At 40.5% G+C, this 27,479-nt stretch overlaps 1 protein-coding gene across 1 annotated transcript in view; it reads left to right on the top strand.

Annotated features, from left to right (window-relative positions):
- Window positions 1–27,479, top strand: part of LOC134822271 (uncharacterized) — a 45,539-nt gene that overhangs the window by 10,262 nt on the left and 7,798 nt on the right. Inside the window, exons 8-12 of the mRNA XM_063833178.1 lie at window positions 1,750–1,918; window positions 2,996–3,013; window positions 3,938–4,059; window positions 6,366–6,551; window positions 19,567–19,710. Coding sequence (XP_063689248.1) covers window positions 1,750–1,918; window positions 2,996–3,013; window positions 3,938–4,059; window positions 6,366–6,551; window positions 19,567–19,710 — 639 coding nt within the window. The remainder of the gene's footprint in view (window positions 1–1,749; window positions 1,919–2,995; window positions 3,014–3,937; window positions 4,060–6,365; window positions 6,552–19,566; window positions 19,711–27,479) is intronic.

The raw sequence follows: 27,479 nt of genomic DNA, 5'->3' as shown, positions 1-27,479 counted from the left end.
AAACATTATGGGAATTGTTAAGGGTGCCCAATTAAGGTGTCGTGTCACGGTGTCACATAATCACCCAGTCAATTTTGTTAACGAGATACAGAAAATGCTTGATACCTTCGTCATTTCAAATCCGTTTTGCCTCATGTTTTCAGATCATATGCAACATTTGATAATCTACCGTCTCTGAAAAAATCAGGTATTCAGCATGTTCAGAGAAAACAATATCAGTGTTTTAATATTGAATGGGCGTGGTCTAAAATATTCGAATTTTCAAATTTTGACGACGGAATCCTCGAACCAGTAAGTACAGTATGCCATCTGCAAAGCAACAGCTCTCAAATATAAAACACGGCGGAGCTATTAAGGCCAACGTATGGGTACTGACTTTTGGCCCACCCTAATATATAATAGTGTTGTCTTAAAAAATCATTAAACAATTAGGCTTTTATTTCAAATTGCCCTTCCAGCCTGTCATCCCCTAATTTGAGGGTTGATTTTAGCATTCCAGCACTAAAGCCACGTACAGTACCGGCTATTTGGCTACATTAATTGTACAGCATTGCTCAGCAATGGACATATTTGGGGATTATGAATATTGAAATAGATCTGAACATCTCATCCAAAATTACCCAAATCACTATAGCCGTACCACCAGGTTCCTAGATATCACTAATCTTGAACTACATGATTAAACATTATACCCACCCAATGACCCTACCGGCTACCATTTACCCGTTTCCCTCTCAATTACCAGTTTCCTCCTCTGTGAACTGCGTCCCCCAATACATTAACTCATACAACAAACAAAATACCTCGCCTTTATGCTATTAATATGCGTAATATATTGTGTGTAGGACGCTAATGGGTATATATGATAAAGACCATTAATGAATACACCGAAACATGGCAGAGCATCTTTTGGAAGAGTATGTACATTACACTATTATATAGTGTGTACAAGTAGTGAGGAGGAGGAGCGCTCAGGATCAGTCTCCTTCAATTCATCATTGGGCGGTAATTGGGCGGTAATATGCGGTAATATGCATAATATGCGGTAATATGCATAATCATGTAATGGGATATTGTTGGGTCTGTCGGCCCGGGCGCTGTGAAATTCATAATGGGGCGGCTTTGTTGAAGTTATTGAAGAGAAAGCTGTAGATTAATGAGGGCCGCTTGGATCATGAAATCAGGTATATCTTAGTTCTAAGTAAGTAATTAGTGTTGTAAAGTAATTAGCGTTGATGTGAATTGGTGTCACTGTAAACGTCCCAAGATTGAGAGGTCTCAAAACATCTCAAACATCTCAAAATAATTGAGGAGGCAACCTGTTTATACTTTATGGCAACTTTCCAGATAAGATGAATACTCATTACTTACATACTCGTGCTCTCATAGTATCAAGCTGAAATGGCGTTCCTTGACATAACCCCACTGGATAGCAGGGGTATCAGGGACGGCCGTAATTAGTAATTACGCCTTTGATCCGGAGATCCAAGGCATTTATGCCTCCGCGATAACCTTCAAGTCTGAACTTTACTTTATTATTTAATTAACTATTTTAACATTCGCCATCTCATTCTCCTCACCTTGTAACCAAATTCATCGATCAGTCACCATTAGTAACCATTAGTAACCATTAGTAACCATTAGTAACTGTTAGTAACCATTAGTTACTATTACTAACCACGTATTTACCTCATTTGTGTTCACCAAATTTCCACCTTAAAAACCTCCTTAAACCTCCTTTAACCCCAGGTGGTGATATTGGAGAGTTCAGCTCCCAGGAAGTAATAGTATCCGAACTAAAAGTGAACGTAGGAGAAGCAGGGTACCTGTTTTGTGGGGGTATAGGTAATCCTGCCCCTACAACAAAGTTCCTGACTGTGTCACCTACTCTGCCTGGCGTGCTGGGCCCTGCTACCAGGTATGTGTCACGTGGGTAACCGCCCACGTGCATTGTAAGTCACCTGGGTAACCGCCCACGTGCATTGTAAGTCACGTGCTTAATCACGTGATGAGATGGGGGATCATTGTCATGTTAACGTGAGGTTGATCGTGCATGAAGTTTGGCCGAAAAATATTGTAGACCATTTGAGGATTGACAGTCTGTACATTGACAGAAATATCGAAAATATCTGATTTCACTATTTTTGCCATCTGAGAAATCCCAACGGTAAATATGACAATGATCTTCCTGTTTAGCTGTTTTATGATAATTGTTGGTACCATAATATCGAGAAACGGTGAAAGCACCCTTGTGTCTTACATGTGGGTTAAAGAATATGAGATTGAGATTTAAGAGTTTGGTGTGTGCCAGGTTTAATGTCTGGTAAGTGAAGTGGTGTGTGACGTCACGTGCAATGGTGTGTGACGTCACGTGCAGTGGTGTGTGACGTCACGTGCAATGGTGTGTGAGCTGTTCTAGCATGAGTGTTCTTCCTCAGAATAAGTGTTCTTCTTCAGAATAAGTGTTTTGTTATATAATAACGTTACAATAATGACTTTAATATAGAAAGCTTTCAAATATATAATGAAGTAATTGTAACATATTATGAAGAAATTGTTACATATATGACGTGTAATATTATTTTATCGGCTGTGTGTTCAGTAAATGGAGGTACAGCTTACTCAATTCTCATTCTCAATATGAATCTGGATACGATAGATACCGGACCTTGCGTAGGTATAAACTGTAGGTATAATGTTTCTAGTGGTGTGTGAAGTCAAGTGGTGCGATAACGTCACGTGGTGTGATGACGTCACGTGTTGTTATGACGTCACTTACGAAAACAAATTGTTGCAAAGTGTCGGTGCTATGAAATTCATGTCTGTGAATATTGTAGAGTGATAGGTTCGCTGCTTACTCCACAATAAACGAATGCGAAAATAAGCATTTTGGATGCCAAAAGAAAACGTATTTCTTCGGTAAATGTAACAATTAAAAAGTGGAAACATATTGTGTTACCATAAAAACAATAAAGTAACAACATCTTATCTCCAGTAAAGGGACTTCATCCATGTAAGTTGTTGGGAATGTAATCTTATCGGTAAAGTGACGTGATATTCTTATCTTACGTCTGTTGTTGTTCTGTTGTGATATTCAATATTCAATATCAAATGTGATATTTCCGTTTATACGATAAACCCTCGAATTACCAACCGTTTTGGGAGAAAAACTGAGACTATTTGGAAACGATACTACCTTTACAAAATATTATATGCCAGGTGAATTGAGGGATTACCGTATTATAGTAATCATTATTGTAGTTGTCAGTGATAGTGAATTAATTTGTGTTATCTTAGTTTTGTTTTAAATGTATGTTTGGCTGTGATTGGGAATGATTAATATTCAGTTGCTGATTTTATTTTGTCAAGAAATTGGAGATGTAAGTTAATTGATAGAAATTGTCATTTGAATCATTAATAATAATCTATCAGTTGATAATTATTAATCTAAGATCTAAAATATGGTCCTCCTTATACCATGTCGTATCTGAGTTTTCACTCTAAACCTCAATTTCTAACCAAAGGCGGCTCTTAACCTTGCTGCGAAGTTCTGAGTTAGGCTTGATTTTTGTGCACGCATTAAATCTGTGTAATTTATCCTCTCTGAATGATGAGATATAGTATATTTGTTCAATATGTTGAAATGTGATGGGAAGGAATGACCAGCTTTTGAACATGTTGAAATGTGATGGGAAGGAATGACCAACTGTTGAACATGTTGAAATGTGATGGGAAGGAATGATCAGCTGTTGAACATGAATAACTGCCCAGTTTCCATCTGAGTTAACTCTTCATCTTGACTACTAACGTTAAAAACTGTTTGGCAGCAACAGCAAAACTTGGTCCATCTGCATCCCTGTAAAATGATGGGTAACATCCATTATCAGTACCATAACTATAATCAGCTTATTGGTTGATTAATTAATTCTATTCCCAGATTGGTGACAGTTCCCGCCTCACTGACTAGTACACCCAATGACTACTACGCTGTGTGTCAAGTGGGGAACAGTTACTACACGGCTAAACTTGTAGTTGTTGAGCCCCTTATCAACAGTGTCGGTAAGCCACTCTGTCTGTTTGTTACTTTGTCTGTTTGTCTGTTTGTCTGCTCGTCGCTTTATAGGTTTTAAAATCAGGGGATTGGCGGTCAAGGGTGTAGCCAGGAATTTCGGCAGGAGGGGGGGGGGGGGGGGGGGGGGAGGGGGGCGATATCTGTAGTGAAACGATAGATAGTCCGATTTGGCACGGTTGGGAGCGAAGTGGGTTTGGGGGCGAAGTGTCCCTGTGTTGGGGGTGAAGTGGGTTTGGGGGCGAAGTGTCCCTGTGTTGGGGGTGAAGTGGGTTTGGGGGCGAAGTGTCCCTGTGTTGGGGGCGAAGTGTCCCTGTGTTGGGGGTGAAGTGTCCCTGTGTTGGGGGCGAAGTGTCCCTGTGTTGGGGGCGAAGTGTCCCTGTGTTTGGGGTGAAGTGTCCCTGTGTTGGGGGTGAAGTGTCCCTGTGTTGGGGGTGAAGTGTCCCTGTGTTGGGGGTGAAGTGTCCGTGTTGGTAGTGAAGTGTCCCTGTGTTGGGGGTGAAGTGTCCCTGTGTTGGGGGTGAAGTGTCCCTGTGTTGGGGGTGAAGTGTCCCTGTGTTGGGGGTGAAGTGTCCCTGTGTTGGGGGTGAAGTGTCCCTGTGTTGGGGGTGAAGTGTCCCTGTGTTGGGGGTGAAGTGTCCCTGTATTGGGGGCGAAGTGTCCCTGTGTTTGGGGCGAAGTGTCCCTGTGTTGGGGGTGAAGTGTCCCTTTGTTGGGGGTGAAGTGTCCCTGTATTGGGGGTGAAGTGTCCCTGTGTTTGGGGCGAAGTGTCCCTGTGTTGGGGGTGAAGTGTCCCTGTGTTGGGGGTGAAGTGTCCCTGTATTGGGGGTGAAGTGTCCCTGTGTTGGGGGTGAAGTGTCCCTGTGTTGGGGGTGAAGTGTCCCTGTGTTGGGGGTGAAGTGTCCCTGTGTTGGGGGTGAAGTGTCCCTGTGTTGGGGGTGAAGTGTCCCTGTGTTGGGGGTGAAGTGTCCCTGTGTTGGGGGTGAAGTGTCCGTGTTGGTAGTGAAGTGTCCCTGTGTTGGGGGCGAAGTGTCCCTGTGTTGGGGGTGAAGTGTCCCTGTGTTGGGGGTGAAGTGTCCCTGTGTTGGGGGTGAAGTGTCCCTGTGTTGGGGGCGAAGTGTCCCTGTGTTGGGGGTGAAGTGGGTTTGGGGGCGAAGTGTCCCTGTGTTGGGGGCGAAGTGTCCCTGTGTTGGGGGTGAAGTGTCCCTGTGTTGGGGGCGAAGTGTCCCTGTGTTGGGGGCGAAGTGTCCCTGTGTTTGGGGTGAAGTGTCCCTGTGTTGGGGGTGAAGTGTCCCTGTGTTGGGGGTGAAGTGTCCCTGTGTTGGGGGTGAAGTGTCCGTGTTGGTAGTGAAGTGTCCCTGTGTTGGGGGTGAAGTGTCCCTGTGTTGGGGGTGAAGTGTCCCTGTGTTGGGGGTGAAGTGTCCCTGTGTTGGGGGTGAAGTGTCCCTGTGTTGGGGGTGAAGTGTCCCTGTGTTGGGGGTGAAGTGTCCCTGTGTTGGGGGTGAAGTGTCCCTGTATTGGGGGCGAAGTGTCCCTGTGTTTGGGGCGAAGTGTCCCTGTGTTGGGGGTGAAGTGTCCCTGTGTTGGGGGTGAAGTGTCCCTGTATTGGGGGTGAAGTGTCCCTGTGTTTGGGGCGAAGTGTCCCTGTGTTGGGGGTGAAGTGTCCCTGTGTTGGGGGTGAAGTGTCCCTGTATTGGGGGTGAAGTGTCCCTGTGTTGGGGGTGAAGTGTCCCTGTGTTGGGGGTGAAGTGTCCCTGTGTTGGGGGTGAAGTGTCCCTGTGTTGGGGGTGAAGTGTCCCTGTGTTGGGGGTGAAGTGTCCCTGTGTTGGGGGTGAAGTGTCCCTGTGTTGGGGGTGAAGTGTCCGTGTTGGTAGTGAAGTGTCCCTGTGTTGGGGGTGAAGTGTCCCTGTGTTGGGGGTGAAGTGTCCCTGTGTTGGGGGTGAAGTGTCCCTGTGTTGGGGGTGAAGTGTCCCTGTGTTGGGGGTGAAGTGTCCCTGTGTTGGTAGTGAAGTGTCCCTGTGTTGGGGGCGAAGTGTCCCTGTGTTGGGGGTGAAGTGTCCCTGTGTTGGGGGCGAAGTGTCCCTGTGTTGGGGGCGAAGTGTCCCTGTGTTGGGGGTGAAGTGTCCCTGTGTTGGGGGTGAAGTGTCCCTGTGTTGGTAGTGAAGTGTCCCTGTGTTGGGGGTGAAGTGTCCCTGTGTTGGGGGTGAAGTCACCCTGTGTTGGGGGCGAAGTGTCCCTGTGTTGGGGGTGAAGTGTCCCTGTGTCCTTCTCACTAACCCCATCTTTCTTCCCTCAGACTCTGTAACATTTGACGACACAGTGACAGCCCCGATAATGTACTACACAGACAGAGACACGCCTCCTCTTACCCTATCATGTGATACTACACTGGATGGGGGTGGAGACAGGCCTGCTAAACAGTGGTTTAAAAACGGGCTAGTCTGGAACATGGGGCCTTATCATGAGACCGATCTTAATTCTGGTAAGTTTTTAGTTTTGCTATGATAATATTACACATATCATATAACTATATAATAACCTGTAATACCATTTATATATTTAATTTTTTTTTCAAAAAAATCTTTATTCTGGTAAGGAGCTTTTAAAAATATGAATCTACTTTTAAAATGTTACAAAAAGTACATAATTTTTCATAATAACAAAATTCGCTGAAATACTTGTACACGCCTTGACCAAGACGTGAAAGAAATATTTATAGATTATTTAAATCTTGAAGTTGTTAGATCTAATTTGGAAAAATAATATTTGTCAGATTGAGCGGCCGCTATTCAGAGAACTATGAAGGTTTAGTGTTGTTGGTTACAGTTAGCGATTAAGACTGAATTACAAAATATCCAAATCCAATGAAAATGTACATTATAAAAATGGGATTACAATTGAGCGTGTAACTCTCAGTGTTCTCAACAGTTCACTTGACAGCAATATAGAATAGTCCACTTGACAGCAATATAGAACAGTTCACTTGACAGCAATATAGGAAAATAAAGGGGTCACCAGAAACTATCACCAAAATAAGTGTGTAATAGTATTCTAGATACTCATCTCGTCAAGTAACATCCGGATAGACAGTTACCAGTTACCAGTTACTGGTTACCAGTAGTGTATTGCTACTTAAGCTGCTGAAAACGATGAGCATGTTTTTACACAGTACATAATATCATGTAATATAACGTTCTCAACTACAACCTATCAATATAACCTCCTGTTACCATGGCAACGTACTCGTTACCATGGTAACACAGTCCAGGAATAAAATGGTGGCCCCTAAAGTCTAGACTCCCACGGAGTGACATTCACCATGTTACCTTGTTACCTTCAGCTCCTTCATAAATATTACCTTGAGTTGACATACGGCCTAACAGCAAATTAATACGAAACAATTACAATCAGTATAACTGACACTGTCCACGTTGTACAAGACGTGTTAGAGCTGATATTATACCTAGTTGTCTGTACTTGCTGTACCAAGTAGAAAAGCAGGTACATAATATCCCTCCCAACTCAGGGCGTATCTGTGATATAAACTCTGTATTATAATGATATGGTGTAAAATGCTCACCCTGGCTGTTTCCCTGTTTAGTTGGTCTCTTTCGTATCAGTATTGTTCGAACAAATGATATTATACTCTGTACTGTTGTCCACATTTTTAGTACGTGATTTTAGAGATAAACTTAACAATGTTTGCGGTGCTTGGTGGGCAAAAAATCAATTTATAATTGCATATTTGCATCCGCATTCCGCGCCGTTAAACATGGATCACCATGGCAACGTACTTAAGCTCCTTCATAAGCACAATATGTCGGTGTGAGTGACACTGTCACGCTATATTAGCGGTATAAATTATGTGTGATATTCTGTGTGATATTGTGTGAAAGAATGCTGGAATTGTAACAGGTGTTACTATCCTTGGTTTCATAGTTTTTACCGTGCAGTACCTACTACTTAAATGATAAACATCGGCAGCATGCTTGGAGGGACAAAATAGTTTGTATTTTCATCCTCGATGTTCAACAATAAACATGTTGGTGTCAACTATTTCAACCGTCGCTGGTATTTGGTATTCAAGAGTACCGGAGTGTTGTGTACAGATTAACAAGCAAGACGTGTAGAGGCTACCGGACAACTTAGGTTATTTACCTAGGTAACGGGTAACCATGAGAGATCGTAGAATATGTATTTATTGACCCTTATGAAAACAATCAGTTCTGTAGATATGTGAACTTTGGTGGGGAGGTAAAGTGACTGTAATAAACCAATGAGCGTCCACTACTGACAAATCAAACACTGTCAGGTGTCCACCCTGCTCTATAGATCAGCCCGTCTTAAATCCGTTCCTTATCTGTCAAATCATCAGCCTGCTCTCCGGTTCAACAAGATAGTTCGTGAGAAACTAGACAAAGTGTAGTTGTGTCAGAACTCACATTGGCTCACATTTCACAAGCAGTAATTAGATTGAAGTGGATAGTTTCTTCCTGCATTGTGTACACTCTGTAACATACCTTATTTATGATACGGATTGAAACTTGAAACATACCTTTACCATACCTTTAACATACCTTTAACATACATTTAACGTACCTTTAAAATACCTTTAGCATACCTTTAACATACCTTTAACTTACCTTTAACATACCTTTTACATACCTTTTACATACCTTTAACATACCTTTAACATACCTTTAACATACCTTTAACATGCCTTTAACATACCTTTAACATAACTTTAATATACCTTTAACATACCTTTAACATACCTTTAACATACCTTTAACATACCTTTAACATACCTTGATTGTTTTCTTATATTAAGGCTACCATACCAGTGATAGTCCAAAATAGCGCTATTTGACATGCTGATTGCTGGTGTCTATAACTTAAACCATTGTCTTAAATATTATAACGGTCCAAATAATGTCTAGAATTCAGTATAATTAGTAATAATTAGTGATAATAACGTCTGGAATTGCGGAATTTTATAACTTATACTACTCAGATTAAATAGCAAAAGTAAATAGACCAAGATGCACTTAACAGATGAATTTATCCTAAAATAGAAACTGTTTCTTTCTCATTATTTACTTATTAAGATAAAATACTGACCTACAAAGCAATCCTGAAATCCTGGAAACCCATCTTACGCCCATCTTGAGTACAACTAATATGAAGATACCGGTTTTTAGAGTTCGGTAGAGTCCGGTTGAGTTCGGTAGAATCCGGTTGAGTTCGGTAGAGTCCGGTTGAGTCCGGTTGAGTTCGGTAGAGTTCGGTTGAGTCCGGTTGAGTCCGGTTGAGTTCGGTTGAGTTCGGTAGAGTCCGTTAGAGTTCGGTAGAGTCCGGTTGAGTTCGGTAGAGTCCGGGTAGAGTTCGTGAGGAACTAGACAAACTTTATTCGTGTCAGAGCTGAGATACTCTCACTTAAGGTCGCATTTCGCAAGCAGTAATTAGAGGGATAGGTAGTCTGCTCATGTATTATAGTGTATATTTCACACTGACAAGTCCAATATGTAGGGTTTCGTAGGGGGGCACGTTATGGAGGTGTAATTGACGAGTTGCAGGAAGAAATCTGCAACGCAGTTAAAAATATCCATTATATTATGATAATTGATTTAAAATTTTATTCAATTCCATGCGTGTGCTAAAAATGTTTACATTATAATTCGAATGTAATTGGTATGAAATATGTCGGTAATGAGTCTGTCATTTATGTGTAATTAATGAGTCCTTTATCCACTTCGCTAAATAACAAATATATGTTTATAGTCTCACTATAGCACGCAAGTGACAGCCTACTATAACAGTGTGATACTGTAATGCTATAATACTCCTTTATAATATCACTTTTGTACTTGTAGACAGAGGACACCTCACCCTGCCAAAAACACTTCAATACTTCAATGTTAGTACAATCCATACTTCAATAGTCCAAGCAAGATTGGATACAGCCAGTTTGTAGAATATTTTAAAAAATATTTAAAATGTACTGAAATACAACCGCCGCGCTGATTGATGAAGACAATATGATGTTATGAGGAAATCGTTTTCCGTTTTCCTGCCATACATTTTATCTCGAGTAATAACATGTGTTATGTGATATTTCAGTACATGTATGTAAGGATTTAAGGAACAATGTTTATAAAGGAGCAGTATGTATGTAAGGAACAGGCAAACCATTTCAACGTTAATCTCTAATATTTAGTCCACCACGTACAATAGAGAAATAGACCTGATAATAGAGAGGAGATTGATCTGTAGTCTGAGATAATCTCATTTCTCAATTTTATGTTCGCTCATCGTAATCTAACTTTAATGTAATTCTATCGAGGCAAAACGTTGTCCCACCTAATCTGTTATATTCAATATTCATTGAGCACATTATTGTGCAGTGTTCTGTGCAGTGTGCACTGTGCAGACTGCAGTTCAAACTTCTATTACAACACGTCCTGCGACTTACATCGTGCACAATCCCGGTTAGGTAGAAACCGTTTAGATTTCCCATCTTCTATTTTTATCTGACACTCAGTCGCGGAAATAAATATCTGATTTAAAGAAAATAACCGTGGTTTCAGAATATTTATTGCTTTACTAGATATTACATAATATTCACTAATATATATATAATGTAACATATAATATGAGTGAAGCAGTGACAATGGTGACATGTTCAGAATTCTGGCAGCAACGCTAGAAAATTATCATCTTGTTTACATTTTCTAAATTTAATGCATGTCTAAATTTAGTATTTATAAGCAACTTTTAAAATTATCACGTCTGGTAGAAAGACGAAGATATAACTGTAACCTTACTTCATGGTTACTTTAATAATGTTATAATTTGTTAAACATACACAGTGAGCCAGTGAACCGTTACATAATAATATCTCAAACCATACTGAGCAGTATCATCAGGACTGGATACGTAGATATGACCTCACCAGAGCAGTGACGTCACCAGAGAAGTGACGTCACCAGAGCGGTTGTGAATGGGAAGAGGATTACCGTGGATTTGTGCACTGAATTTACAGGTTAGGATATCTGGTATATAAGAGGAGAGATATTGCTGGCATCTTATTGAGTATTTTAGCTATCCAGTCAAGTTTTAGAGAAAAAACGAGGATCCTTACACGTTTTACACTGACTTTACAACACAGATACAGTTTACAACCCACAGTTACTGTTAGTGGGTAGTATCTCCCAGTCACTGTAAAATATCCCTCAAGTTCTAATTTTTAGAAACTGCACGTTTAATAAAAAACAGTCTCTAATTGTAGCACACGTGCAACTTATAGCACACGTGCAACTTACACAGGCTTTAGAACTGACCTCGAACTAGATATGCACAGTTAGTTACCACACTGTAAAAAACTATGTACAGTGACTAACTGTTACCTTCCAACTGCTTCTCTCCAATACCCAGCCTCACCCCAATTACTCAACAATTAAGTATCAACTACTACCCGTCACGTGACTATTATTGTAACCTCTGATTGACTGGTGTTATGTCACGTGACATGCGTTCTTGCTTCTCATTGGCTGGCCAACTTCGTGCTGGCCAACTTTCGTTTTTTATTGGGTGTTTGTACACATAATTGGTTTTGACTTCTGGTTGGCTAATTGCTTACACCATGGATTATAATTTCCACTTCAGTGAATCAGTGAATCGTTACGTCATATTCCTATATTATGTTTGACATAATATTTTATGGAATTTGAAATTTCAGTCCATGTTTCTGCGGCATTATTTTTAATGTTCTCGTTTATTGCGAAAAGGAAAAGTTAATCATCTTTTCTTTGTCGCAAGAAATGGGAACACAACAAATTTTGCCCCAGAAATATTACAACAATAGTTTGTAACATGAACATTTGCTAACAATGCGACTAGTAAACACTGTCCTGATCCGGATATTGCACAAATTTTAGTCCGTCACGTTATCAAAAATAAAGGCGTATAATGTGCAAATTTCGACCGTACTATATAACATATTGTGTACAATAAACGTGTAAATTGCGTTAAGTCGTCTATCCAGTTTCTAGGCTGGTGTTTTTGCACAGTAATGCAGAAAACACTAATAAATACTGCATCTGCTGTTCAGATAGATTTAAAGCGTTGTACAATTAATATTTGACATACTAAACTATTTTCACAGCTTCAATTAAATACAGTAATGAGTCTTATGTAACGTGATGGAAACGTTTTAAGCGGGTAAAAGCCATTCCAAACCCTGGCTCTATAACATGGAGGCCTCGTTTTATATTGAAATGACATTGTACATCAGGTAAAGTCTAGTCATTTAAGGACATCTACCTGAAAATCTTCAGATACTCACGAAACTTTGCACAGACCCAAAGTTTCTGAAAATTTGCAGGTTCATTTCCATAAATGTACATAAATGACTGGACTAATGTAGAGTCTAGTCAGGTCTCGTTTGGCAATGATAGCGTTTTATCCAGTTAGAAATTAGGCTGGATTTACTGTATGATCCTATACATTGGTATGTAACAAATTCGGAAGTTTTATTAATTATAAACCCGTTATGAAGCCGATAAATGCGATAATTAGATTCGATTACACTGTTAATAAGCTGGTGATATGTCACATCCAATACCACTTGCTTAAACGTAAGATTATATATTATAATCTATTTTAATTATTCAATGTGGGAACACGTGATAAGATTCCGGAGCCATTACTTCCTACCCTTTTACAATTCAGAGAACATTATCCATAACTTTATCTAGATGAAAACTTCCTCTCCCTGTCCTGGCCAGTAATCTCTTCTTATAAGAGATAATAACTTATTATAAGAGATAACTTTAAACTATGTGTTGTTAAGTAGTTAAGTGATGTGTTGTAACTGTAAATACTGATATACTGGATAATATCCAGTTATTATCTTCTCTTCCTCTCAGAACACAAATCTGGTCATTTCTACCTCTAGAAATGAAAAAATGATTTACTAGACCACGTTTAGGTACTCAACAATCACACATTCTCCTCGATACAACACGCACTGCCTCCAGTTATCCAGTGATGATAGCTTGTTATTGACAGCAAATAGTGTCCTTCTTCAGAAAGACTCGTCAGGATCAGAACTATACTGGGGGAGGCAATGTGTTATAGGAAGCGTTATAGTGCTGACGGTCGGTCCTAAAGTGTAACCTCCACAAAATGACAAAATGGTGATGACAACTTTTATTAAGTGACAACAAACTATCACGTCCTACTTTAATGAGAATGGAAATGATCTTCCCCTTTCTCGTTGTAATGCCTAGTAATTAGTACTTACTTTAAAATAAGGCGACATCCGGCTGTCGATATGGCAGTGCTTCGTAAGTTAGTAGTAAATACCAACAACGTGTTAACCAATGAAGGAACGCTGATAGTAGTCAATACCAACAACGTGTTAACCAATGAATGAACACTCATAAGTAAACCCTCTCTCTCTCTAAAATAAAGGAACCCTGACCTCCTCTAAAATAAAGGAACCCTGACCTCCTCTAAAATAAAGGAACCCTGACCTCCTCTAAAATAAAGGAACCCTGACCTCCTCTAAAATAAAGGAACGCTGACCTCCTCTAAAATAAAGGAACACTGACCTCCTCTAAAATAAAGGAACCCTCTCTCTCTCTAAAATAAAGGAACCCTGACCTCCTCTAAAATAAAGGAACCCTGACCTCCTCTAAAATAAAGGAACCCTGACCTCCTCTAAAATAAAGGAACCCTGACCTCCTCTAAAATAAAGGAACCCTGACCTCCTCTAAAATAAAGGAACCCCGACCTCCTCTAAAATAAAGGAACCCTCTCTCTCTCTAAAATAAAGGAACCCTGACCTCCTCTAAAATAAAGGAACCCTGACCTCCTCTAAAATAAAGGAACCCTGACCTCCTCTAAAATAAAGGAACCCTCTCTCTCTCTAAAATAAAGGAACCCTGACCTCCTCTAAAATAAAGGAACCCTGACCTCCTCTAAAATAAAGGAACCCTAACCTCCTCTAAAATAAAGGAACCCTAACCTCCTCTAAAATAAAGGAACCCTGACCTCCTCTAAATATCTCACAGTACTTATCCTCACCGGTATCTTAAGTATCTGTTATCCCTGAACAGGCACGTGTGATAGTTTGTTGTCACTGAGAGGTTGTCATCACTGGAGGACACTATTTGTTGTGAATGGAAAGGTTAAGTTCTCAATAAACGTGGTCTTGCAAATTATTTTGTATTTTCTGGAGGTGTATTCACGTTAGACAGTGTGATATAGATTTTTTTCCCTGCTCTTGCCGAAGGCAAAAAGATCGTAGGGAATAAGTAATCGGGTTTGGATATATGAGCTATCCCGATGGACCTGCGGTGACGACAAAAGTCTGCTCCTTCGAAATATAGACCACTCCCCTATAATTAAGTGTATAGGAAGCGTCTGTTATGCTGCGCGCGACGCCAGCCATGTGTAAATTAATTACCGCCATAGCAACAGAAATTTGGTGGTTGACAACGTTTTGCTTGATTAATTTGAGTTGATTCGCGCGGACCGGCATTGCGCGGTATTATATTTTCACAGTAACCGATTGCCATAATTACGTTACATCGCTAATACATTCGTTTCGAAACAATTGCTCTCACACCTTTCACAATTTCCACTACCATGATCATGAATGCGAAACATTCAAATGTGAAGGTATGTAAGCCCATAATGTTTTTAATCTTTCTATCTCTGTTTGATACTTTTACTCACAATTTTCACTCACAATTAGTTAGCTTCAACATTCATGCATTATCACTCATTCATCATCAGCTTCTCATCATCGGGGATTCTATGGTGCGCCGGTTTTCGACCCACTCCAATGCAAACGAGCAATTCAAGAAGTTTAGCTACCTCTCATATCCTGGGAAAAGAATTGAGCAAGTACTAGCGATCCTTCAGGACGACCCAGCTGTTTTGCAGGTTTCATTTCTTACACAAGTTTTCGTGGTTATTGGTAGTGTTTATATACATATAATAAATTACTTAACAAATATTCATGATATCCTAGCTTACAATAAATAAACTATATAATACAAAGTTTGTTTTCACCACCATTGCAATATCGAGCTATATTAAGGGGTAACACTTTTTTGTTGTCCTGACATCTTCCTTTCTGTGAAAATAACTTCATACAAGTTTACTTCAGCAATATAAAGATTATGATGTTGCTGCGGTATTCCTCGGCACCAATAACATAGGGCAGCTGGAGGTGGAGGAAACGGTACACCAATCGTACAGAAAGTTGCTGCACTTTCTAAATCTATCGCTTCCTAAGACTACATTAGTAGTAATGGACATATTACCCCGTCTATGCGAGTGGACGAGAGATGTACCCTTGTGGGAAATAGCACCCAACAAATGTGTAGATGCGTTTAACGAGGTGTTATTGTCGGCCTGTATTGATTGGGGAGTAAGGTGCTCCCTTAGCCATGATGAATTTATAGACGCAAAGGGTAACCCCAGGAATAAATTATTCCTGGCTGATGGACTCCATCCAAGTTACTCAGGAATTAAAGTTGTGATGGATTCTATAGTTGCATTTCAAAATTTTGTCCAATACGGCAAGCTAAACTTGAATCCACAGACTGTGCCTAAACCGGAACCCACACCAGCCTCAACTCCCCTCCACCCAACTCCTACATCACCTGTTGGTGTGACAGGTTCCCTTAATCAGGTGTTTCAGCAGCCCCCTCGTATCCTGTTTGTCCCCAGCAGTCCTCCACAGCTCACTGATGTCCATCATTTTCCTCCTCTCTTCAGCAGCTCACCCCTCACCCCTACCTTCTCTGCTCTTAACTACAGAGGGGCCCTACTCTCTGCTCCAAAAGTGAAGTTGCTTCATCCTCATGAAGTAGCGTGCACCCCTGTGAATCGATCTTCTGACGCAGTATCTGACACAATACAGAGACCAGTACAGAATACTGCCAACCAGACCTTATCGCCAATGAAGAAGCCTGTTGTAAGGCGCTGCCGAAGAAGAAACATCATACACCGCTCATGTAATGTTATGGTGTATGATCCCTCATCAACCAAGGTCAAATATAGAACAATCCTCCGTAAAGGTAACCGGTCTAGGCCATCCAACACAGTAGTACCGATTCCAAACTGTGGGAACCGATTTGCTCAGCATCCCGTCCCTCCTCCTCCTCCTCCTCCAAACAGCAATATTACCATATCGTTTCAGGCCCCTAAGAAGGCTTCATTGATACCAACTTCATCAACTCCATTGGCGCCCGTAGATGAAATAACAAACTTATTCGTAATAAGTTACATGCAGAGAGTGAACAAGCAACTTTCTCATCCTCTGCATGGTGGTGGCCGAAATATTAAAATCGTAGATGATGACCTCACTAGATCGGAGTATAAAGTTCTTAATAAATCCAAGCATCGGAATGAACAAACCGACCAGCAGCGTGAGGCATCTAACAAACAAAAAAAAGAATACCGGGCCCGGGAATCCATTAGCGGCGAAAAGAGGAAGCAGAGATTAGCAGAATCAAAAACCCGATATCATAGATGGAATAGCAACCTTAGTACAGACCAGAAAAAGGAGTATACAAAGCAAAAAAACGACCTGAAAAAAATGAAGAGGGAGCAAGACAACTATGATTTCATACAAAACTGCCAGGATCTGTTCCAAACTGAAATCTTGGGTCCACTCGGTTGTTCTGATGATTTTATGTCAGAAGACTTTTATGATGTTCCTAATTCTCCTGTTCGAACTACCGCTCTATCCGAAGAAGACAAGCGAATCATCAATACCTTTCGGGAACACCTAGAAATATATCCGGACTTAAAATGCCAGGACTGTAATAAGCTGTACTTTTCAGATAAAATATCATCCAAAAGCGGTAAAGTTAATTCCACCAATTACATTTGTGACATATGTTCTGCGGCTAAAAAAAAGGGCAAAATGTCATATATCTCTATGAAAAATAATTTAGAAGTTGGATCCTTGCCCGACAGCCTCAAGTGCAACGATATAGAAGCCAAACTTATTTCGCCAAGACTTGAATTCATGAAAATTAGGTCATTACCTGCAGGTGGTCAGAAAGCAGTAGCAGGACCCGTTATAAATGTACCAGCAGATCCTCAGGAAGCATGCTTAACTTTACCACGTAACTTAGGACAGTCAGGAATAATTCCCGTCAAATTAAAACGTGATATAAAACACAAGTCTGTTGTCATGGATGACTACGTGAATCCAGACAAATTAACTAAAGCTCTCATTTGGTTAAAAGAAAATAATCCCTATTTTAAAGACATTGTTTTTAACGATGAGTGGTTTGAAGAAAATTATCCCAATCACGAGGACTTCTTTAAAATTTATTTTCCAAACGACCCAAAATTGCAGGAATTTGAAAAAGCTCAAAATACTGCTAAATCGACAATGGGGCCATCTGATATGCCTTTCCAGTCATGTGTTCAACAAGAAAATCCTGATATAGCAGATTTAATTGTACATTATGCGCCTGGCCAAGGTAACAAACCTATCCCTCTTCTTCAAGACAAAAACGCTGAGGTTTACGGTTTTCCACAATTGTTTCCGCTCGGTAAGGGTCATTTTAATGATGTTCGTCCCAATAAGTTGACAATGAAAAAATATGCTGAACATAGGCTCTTTAACGCCGATCGTCGCTTTGCTTCTAATCCAGAATACATTTTCTTCCTACAGTGCCTAGTAGAAAAAGAGCAGCTACATAGTAATATATCCACTCATTTGCGTAAAGGGACCAAGCGCGATGTAGCTGGTAACCCAGTTAATGCCAGATATCTCCGAGATCTTACAAATGGCAATCCATCTCTTCACAGCTCAATCGAGTTGTATAAATTCATGAAAACTATGAAAGGTTCTCCTGCTTATTGGCAAGCTGTGAAGACAGATGCATTGGCCATGGTCAGCCAATTAGGTGCATTCACTTTTTTCCTTACTGTTTCTTTTAATGATTTGATATACTCTATTCCCGCTATTATGCAAGCTAGGGGTCAGCCAGTTTCCATGGAGTATCTAGAAAACCTAAGTTGGTATGATAAACATGAAGTATTACGGTCCGACCCAGTTACTGCTGTGCGTATGTTCAAACGTTTTGCTACAGCTATAATAAATCAGCTTATTATGAAGGAAAAGGTGCTCGGTGAATGTGAAGCTAGAGCTGGTCGTGATGAGTTTCAGGGTCGAGGTTCTCCTCATTTACATATGCTCCTCAAAATTTTGAATGCTCCTGAAATTGGTGTAGACGATATCGCTACCATTTGTGCGTTTATTGATAGGTATATTACTACCAAACGACCGTTACCCGATGAAGACCCGGAACTCGCAAAATTAGTGATGCTTCAAACTCATAAACACACCAAAACGTGTTCTGGTTCCAAGACATCAGGTTCTGACACATGTAAGTGTAGATTTAACTATCCGAAGGAACCTTCTACTGAGACAGTGATTATCATCGATCCCAATGGTAAGAAGCGCCCTGTTATCATTTATAAAAGGGATGTAGGTGACGAGAACGTCAACACTTATAATGAGGTTATACTACGAGCGGTCAGGTCTAATATGGACATTCAATACTGTGGTGATGCTTACAGTGCCCTAATGTATCTAGTCAGCTATGCCACTAAGCAAGAAAAGGCTGCACTTGATGCTTTAAAAAACGTTCAGGAAAGTAGCAGCATGCCTTTTAACGCTGGCTCACGTGAGACTATGAGGAAACTTGCTTTCTCTTGGCAGAATGTCAGAGAAATTAGTATCCAGGAGGCAATATACCGTGCTCTTCCATCTATTGGCATGACTTACTTTAGTCCACAAGTAATTTATATTCCATGTGGTCCACTAGAGGATCAACATTCAATTTTAAAACCTAAAGTACAGTTGGATGCTTTGCCTGATGATAGCACTGATATTTTCATGAAAGGTCTCCGTGAGCGTTATCAAAACAGGCCTGATGACCTTGAAAACATTTGCTTCGCAGAATTTGCTTCTAAGTATAAACCCCTGTATGGTCGTCCAGGCCCTCGCCAAGCAAGTAAGACTTTTGCTCTAAAAAATGGATTGGGTAATATAATACTGCGAGACCTTCCTGTAATTGTTCGCTCACATTCGTACTCTTCCAAGAATGAACCTCACAAATTTTATTACAGTAAAATATGTCAATTCCACCCATGGCGTTCAGAGGCTGATATACTAGGTCCTTCTAAAAACACTATGCATAAATTTCATGACTGTATTGACATTATCAAGGCTAACATGATGAACTACGGCAAAATTTCGAGTGAAAGAATGGAAGAAATGTTAAAACGGGCACATGACGAAATAAATAGTAGAAAATCTGAACCGCAAAAAAACTCTCAGCCTCCTCCTTCAGAGCATGCTATGGCTTACCCACCTGATGGAATTCAACCTGCACAAGAGAATGTGGAGCGCCGCTCTAATTGTAAATTTGAATATGTAGAACCAACCATTTCAGCTGAGGCTCTAGCTACTATGGTGTCGTCTCTTAACACTGCTCAGCGGGAGTTTGCTGACATGATTGACCAGCATGCTTCTGCTGTGGCTGACTCACAAACTCCCGCTCAGCTGCTCATGTTCCTCAGTGGAGCTGGAGGTGTTGGTAAAAGTTATGTAATTAATTGTATTAGGCACATTATTAACAGCAAATTTAAAGACTCCAAATTACATACTAGAGTTGTCGCTGGTGCAAGTACAGGAGTTGCAGCAATTTTGATAAATGGCCAGACAATTCACACTCTACTGCAATTCGACACTCAACGCAAAGGCTTCTTTAGCATAAAGCCATTAGCTGAACCCAAGCGACAAACTTTATACAATTTCTATAAATATGTTGAGTACATCATTGTAGATGAAGTATCCATGTTGGGAGACACCAATCTCATTCAAATGAATACCAGGTTGAATCAGATATTTGGACACTCTCCTAACGACGGAGTTCTCTTTGGAAATAGAAATATTTTGTTTGTGGGAGATTTGTTTCAGATTCCACCTGTCATGCAAGCAATGGTCCATAAAATTAGAGGAATCGCCTCATTAGGCACAGATATCTGGAAAGATAAAGTCAAATTTCATGAACTAACAGAAATTGTAAGATCTAAGAATGACAAACCCTTCACGGAATTGTGTCATCGTCTGCGACTTGGCGAACATACCCCCGCTGACACTGATTTCCTTCAATCAAAAGTTGTGCAGGGCGATCTTCCCATTGAGACTCTGGCTCAAGCTATGTGCATATTTCCAACAAACCGTATGTGTGATGACCATAACCAAAAGTGCATTAAGCTACTATCATCCCACACTAAAATGTACACCGTTAAATCTCGTGATAAGTTTTCCAACTCAAAAGTAGATCATGTTAGAGATATAAAAGATTATATGTCGAATTCTCTAAATGATACCTGTGGGTTGCCAGAAACCCTTGGCATTTGTTTAGGAGCACGAGTAATGATTAGGGTCAATATAGACACCGTTGATAAAATTGTAAATGGAGTTTGTGGTACGATAAAACATATTGATTTTTCAAATTCCTCAGAATTTCCAACAGTATGGGTTAAATTTGATGTGCCTGAAGTAGGAAATAGTGTCAAACACAAATGTTCGTCGAAATGTTCAGCACAGTGTCCTTTACATGAGTGTGTTCCTATAGCCCCTCTGGAAAAAGAATTTACATCTCACCGTAATAAAAGTGTTTGGGTGAAGCGATACCAGCTTCCTCTTCAACTAAGCTGGGCATGCACTGTACATAAGGTACAAGGCCTGTCACTTAATGAGGCATACATTTACCTCGATGTGCCACCCGGCACTAAACGTTGGAATTGGAGGGGTGGTCAAGCATACACTGCAATAAGCCGCCTAACATCGTCCAACGGTCTTTATTTCTTGGCATTTAATCCGAAAGAAATCAGAACATCGTCTGATATTGTGTCTGAATATGTGCGACTTAGGACGCTATCTAAGTATCATGCTTTTGCTAATCCTAAATCATTCGTACCGAGTCAGATTGAATCTTCGCAATCCCCTATCAACAATAACAAGGATCCTCCATGTTCCAACTCTAACACTTCCCCACAACTACCAAAATTCCTGTCACAAAATCTCAGTAATTATGTTCATAACCATACATCTCCTACACAGACACTTGATAGTGAAATGTTTCAAAATAACTGCATTGGAAGAGCTCGGGTGATTGATTTCATGGATAGTCCCAAAGCCAGATATTTCGCCGAAACTTTAAATGATCTAGGTTTTCAAGTTTCAACAACACTGTCTTCCGCCCAGGAAGGAAATTCCTGCGGCTACAACAGTGCTAGAGTTCTTGCAAAGCTGGCTCACTGTGATTACACCCAGCTCCATGATTGGTTTACAGTGAACGTCAACGATTGCTGTTATAGCACTACGTCAGCCAATGATTTGCAAAGTCTAATGTGCGAAATGGCCAACGGACACCTGGAAAAACGAACCATAGACCCTAACTCTCGCTTTTTTATGCAAGTTGATCCGTTACCACTTTTTCTTACCAACGATGAATGTTGTAAATTAGTTAAATTCTATTCCGAAACCATTTACAATGAAAATTTCGCCGAATTAACCCCGGAGGCAGACAGGTATGCTGGAATAGGTCTTCCTCCTGGTACTTTGAACGAATAGTACAAACTTTCGTAAAAAAATCGGTCACAACTCCTTTACTCCCACATTTATACATAGTTAATTCGCACGAATTCCCTGGAATACATTGGTTCGTAGTTAGTCTGGAAATATTTAGAAGTATAAGTGAACCTTAGCGGCATACCTTAAGTTGATACTAAGTTCCCTAATTATTATCTGGTCTAAAGTTCGTGGTAGCTGTATATATATGATAATTTTTGTTTGCTTTAGTTGATACTAAATAAAATTGTTGTTTTCTATTTGATTTCTATTAAGTAGTAATTATAGTACCTATTTCTTATTTGATTGTTATTTGTTTGTCCGAAATGTTACGTTTATTCGCAGAGACACTAGACAGTGTAATTTATCACGCAGTACTTTATCCAACGCGAATTTCAATTGTCAAACGATGCTGTTCAAATTAAATTAGCCCAAAATTTGTGCGCGGCGTATTAAATATTTCATTAAATCCTACACCATACACGCGCGCAATTACAAATCACAAAAATATTGCAACTTGTAACGAACAAAATAATAAAAAATCTCATCTTTATGAATCAATAAAATTTAACTTTTCATCGCAAATATTAACGGTTTAAGCAGGGAAAATTAATCGTGCGTGGTGTAACCGCGGCGAAATTCTTGTTAAAAGGGAAACTTTATTTGATTTTTAACATGTTAAAGATCACGTTATCGTGCAGCTGTGTCCTGTATTACTGATATGTCTAGCGTCGCCACAAATACAACTTATATTTGTTACATATAACTCATAACTCAGCTATTAGATTATGCTTGAAGCAGTGGTCTCCATATTATAATAATATTTAACTCTTAAACACTCCGCTTGTAGATGTTAGTAGAGGTTGTAGGCTTTGTTATATAGCACTTTATCAGTATGTACCGCACGATGTCAATATGAACCCAAAAATTCTTACCTGGGCTTCACTGACATGAGCTGAAAGAAGAGAAGTTTTGAAAGAATAAACACCGTTCGGGAGATATGAGCCTGTCTTCTCGAATGTAAAGACTCTTTAAAGTTTCCTCAATATTCATTGTGCGACGTTTTAAATCTACCCGGATAGCAGTATAATATGTTGCAAAGAAACCAACCTAGAAAGTGGACAGACGACTTAACACAATTTACACGTTACAGAATTAAAATATGTGCTGGTTAATTAACTGAATTCGGAGCAATAAACTAGCAATGGAGTTAATTTATAGATATACAATTGAACGTTCAATTACCAGGTGCTAAAAACTTATATCATCGATCTTTAGTCTGCTGACTCTTGATCTTCCCTGCAGTAGCAGTGTTGGTTGATGTTATGGGTTTGAAAGAGAATCAGAGATAGCCTTATCTTTGATCAGGATCCTTTTCTCCTATTGAAAAAAAGAGAGGCTGGACCTGGTGGCCCACGAGAAGATAACATAAAGAATGAAGATGCTTTGCCTGACTCTGGGTATATCATCCCTGTTCGATGCCGGGATAGATGCCGGGATAGATGCCTGCTAGATGCCGGGATTAAATGTACTGTGGAGATGATACTATGAAGGATCCATATTCAGTAACAAATACCCTTGCCCGGCACACAGGGGTCTAACAGGCGGGATATTCCAAATAATGAAATCAATAAATTGGGGTCCAGCAGGCGGGATACTCTAAATAACGAAATCAATAAATTGGGGTCTAGCAGGCGGGATACTCTAAATAATGAAATCAATAAATTGGGGTCTAGCAGGCGGGATACTCTAAATAATCAATAAATTGGGGTCTAGCAGGCGGGATACTCTAAATAATGAAATCAATAAATTGGGGTCTAACAGGCGGGATACTCTAAATAATGAAATCAATAAATTGGGGTCTAGCAGGCGGGATACTCTAAATAATGAAATCAATAAATTGGGGTCTAGCAGGCGGGATACTCTAAATAATCAATAAATTGGGGTCTAGCAGGCGGGATACTCTAAATAATCAATAAATTGGGGTCTAGCAGGCGGGATACTCTAAATAATCAATAAATTGGGGTCTAGCAGGCGGGATACTCTAAATAATCAATAAATTGGGTGTTGAATTTAGCTGGTCGGTGGTCGCACTTCATTCTTTAGCAATTGTTCAGCATTAGACTCCATTTCATTACCATATATGGGCAAATATGTAGAATTTGAAGTGATACCACGAAAATTTGGTTGAATTTTAAGTGGCGTCGCATATTCGATTACAGTACATCGAAATGTTGAGAAAATACTGCATTATATCTTTATATAATTTTCTAAATAATACCAAATTCCAAATAAAGTGTGACCATGAACTTATATAGTTATATTACCGGAGTTATATTTCTGCAAAGTTCGATGCAATAATTCCAGTTTTTTAAGACACCGAAAAATGTAAAGCAGAAATGACTTATGACTAATGGCTCGTAAACTGTGTCTTAATAGGATAAGATTTCTTAAGAAAACTTCCAAAGAATACAAATAAAGAATACAATGCTTTATATTAGCTTGGGTAGCTGGGTTTAACGACACAACACTCGTCCCTAAACGATGACAACATCCCCACAGAGGCTGCAACAATGCCAACATTGCTACAGGAGTACAGGGTTTAACAATGACCTGCAATCCTTTATCTTACTCCCATTGTATTACACGGTGCCCTTACATCGAGAGGGGTGTTTGTTATGCAACCTTGAATCATCGTCATAATGTAACGTCATAATGTAACGTCATAATGTAACGTCGTACCTTGAATCATCGTCATAATGTAACGTCGTACCTTGAATCATCGTCATAATGTAACGTCGTACCTTGAATCATCGTCATAATGTAACGTCGTACCTTGAATCATCGTCATAATGTAACGTCGTACCTTGAATCATCGTCATAATGTAACGTCGTACCTTGAATCATCGTCATAATGTAACGTCGTACCTTGAATCATCGTCATAATGTAACGTCGTACCTTGAATCATCGTCATAATGTAACGTCGTACCTTAAATCAATATGTATTATGTAACGTCGTACCTTATATCATAATCATAATGTAACGTCATTATGTAATGAATAATTAGGTGTAGCTAAGCCCAAGCCTAATTTTAACGACGAGGATATGTTCCAAATGTAAGATGTCAGAGTTTTGTCTAAGTTGGATCCTGGAAAAAGTTTAAATTTGTTTCTTGAGGGTTATATTAGATTATAACCCTTTTCAAGAAACAATTTTAGGAAGATGGAACTTTTTTCCAGGATACATTACATCACGTGATCCCTCCTAAACCCCTGTCACGTGATCCCTCCTAAACCCCTGTCACGTGATCCCTCCTAAAACCCCCTGTCACGTGATCCCTCCTAAACCCCCTGTCACGTGATCCCTCCTAAACCCCCCTGTCACGTGATCCCTCCTAAACCCCCTGTCACGTGATCCCTCCTAAACCCCCTGTCACGTGATCCCTCCTAAACCCCCTGTCACGTGATCCCTCCTAAACCCCTGTCACGTGATCCCTCCTAAACCCCCTGTCACGTGATCCCTCCTAAACCCCCTGTCACGTGATCCCTCCTAAACCCCCTGTCACGTGATCCCTCCTAAACCCCTGTCACGTGATCCCTCCTAAACCCCCTGTCACGTGATCCCTCCTAAACCCCCTGTCACGTGATCCCTCCTAAACCCCATGTCACGTGATCCCTCCTAAACCCCCTGTCACGTGATCCCTCCTAAACCCCCTGTCACGTGATCCCTCCTAAACCCCTGTCACGTGATCCCTCCTAAACCCCCTGTCACGTGATCCCTCCTAAACCCCCTGTCACGTGATCCCTCCTAAACCCCCTGTCACGTGATCCCTCCTAAACCCCTGTCACGTGATCCCTCCTAAACCCCCTGTCACGTGATCCCTCCTAAACCCCCTGTCACGTGATCCCTCCTAAACCCCCTGTCACGTGATCCCTCCTAAACCCCTGTCACGTGATCCCTCCTAAACCCCCTGTCACGTGATCCCTCCTAAACCCCCTGTCACGTGATCCCTCCTAAACCCCCTGTCACGTGATCCCCCCTAAACCCCCTGTCACGTGATCCCTCCTAAACCCCCTGTCACGTGATCCCTCCTAAACCCCCTGTCACGTGATCCCTCCTAAACCCCCTGTCACGTGATCCTTCCTAAACCCCTGTCACGTGATCCCTCATAAACCCACTGTCACGTGATCCCTCCTAAACCCCCTGTCACGTGATCCCTCCTAAACCCCCTGTCACGTGATCCCTCCTAAACCCCCTGTCACGTGATCCCTCCTAAACCCCCTGTCACGTGATCCCTCCTAAACCCCCTGTCACGTGATCCCTCCTAAACCCCCTGTCACGTGATCCCTCCTAAACCCCTGTCACGTGATCCCTCCTAAACCCCCTGTCACGTGATCCCTCCTAAACCCCCTGTCACGTGATCCCTCATAAACCCACTGTTATGTTAGGGCGGCTGTATAATCTTATAATTGAACCGTTCTAACAGTCCTTAACCTCTCATAGTGTACGTATTGTTACAATATCCAGGAAATATTATCACAATTAAACCCACATAACGCCATTAGTCATTACCCACACCATATCATCTGCAAAACACTGGGTCTCATTGTACTGAAAACATTAACTGTAGTGTTGTAGTGAGTAAACACCGCATGGTACACCAGGTAAATGGTAATGTGTGGTACGTAAAGTACCAGTTAATGGGTGAAACAGTATTATATGGTACATAATATGGTTTATAATAATATGGTACCACTCAGTTTGTTAGCTGTAAAAAGTGCTGATTCTCAATAATTTGTAGCCAGAAACAAATTGAATTTATTTGTACACTACATAGTAGATGGTACTACTTTAACGACATAATCTAATAGATATAATAAATACCTAGTCGCAGTACGTCTCATCTCTTTGATGTAGAGGGTGTTTCAAAACTGTTATAGCCGGTACTGGGTCACTCCTAACACGACGTATTTAAGAGTGTGACACTTACACCGCAAGCTTAAAACGCCTCTGCAATGCGGGCTACAAATCTCATAATAACATATTAATTGTATTGCAGTGAGCGCGAGCAAGTCTAACCTTGCTCGGTAACAATAATGCATTGTGTTTATGATTGAAGGCCCTTCTTATGGAGAAAATGACTCCCATGAGTCGACATCATTATCGTATTGAGATTCTTTAAAAATCAGAATATAATTAGATCTTGATGATCTTGAACAGGTCAAACAGAGCAGTCCAAATCCTGCATCGCATTTGTTTAATTACCATTTATAGCATTGTTTAATTACCCTTTATAGCATTCGGGTGTGCAAAATTCCAGACGACAGGTTAGACCAGATCTAGCCATTACAAATTCCAACAACATTGTTTGAAGGTTTTTATCGTATTCTGGTGCAAAATTTGAAATGAATGTTTTGGTGGTTATTTAATTGTGAAGTTGTGAAGGAACAGGTGTAACCAGTATTATCGGGTGTGATTAATCACATTATCTAGGTCCATTCATGGAAGTACTGTGTTCATTACAATGTTATGTCGCCGACAAGATGACCCTATTTAAATCTTAATCTCAACACGAAAATGGAGCTGGTTTAACCTGATTTAGACAAAATTCAGGGACTGTCAGGAAACTTCAGGAAACGTTGAATAATGGCCCAAACTGTAGAGGAGATCCATTACTCGTTTTCTGTAGAGTAACATGGATAACAGTAACCATATTAACAGT

The sequence above is a fragment of the Bolinopsis microptera genome, chromosome 10, assembly GCF_026151205.1.
Source record: "Bolinopsis microptera isolate Bmic1 chromosome 10, MBARI_Bmic_1.0, whole genome shotgun sequence".
In the NCBI taxonomy this organism is placed as follows: domain Eukaryota; kingdom Metazoa; phylum Ctenophora; class Tentaculata; order Lobata; family Bolinopsidae; genus Bolinopsis; species Bolinopsis microptera.
Note: the sequence above shows the minus strand (reverse complement) of the source record. Positions and strands in the feature narration are given on the sequence as shown.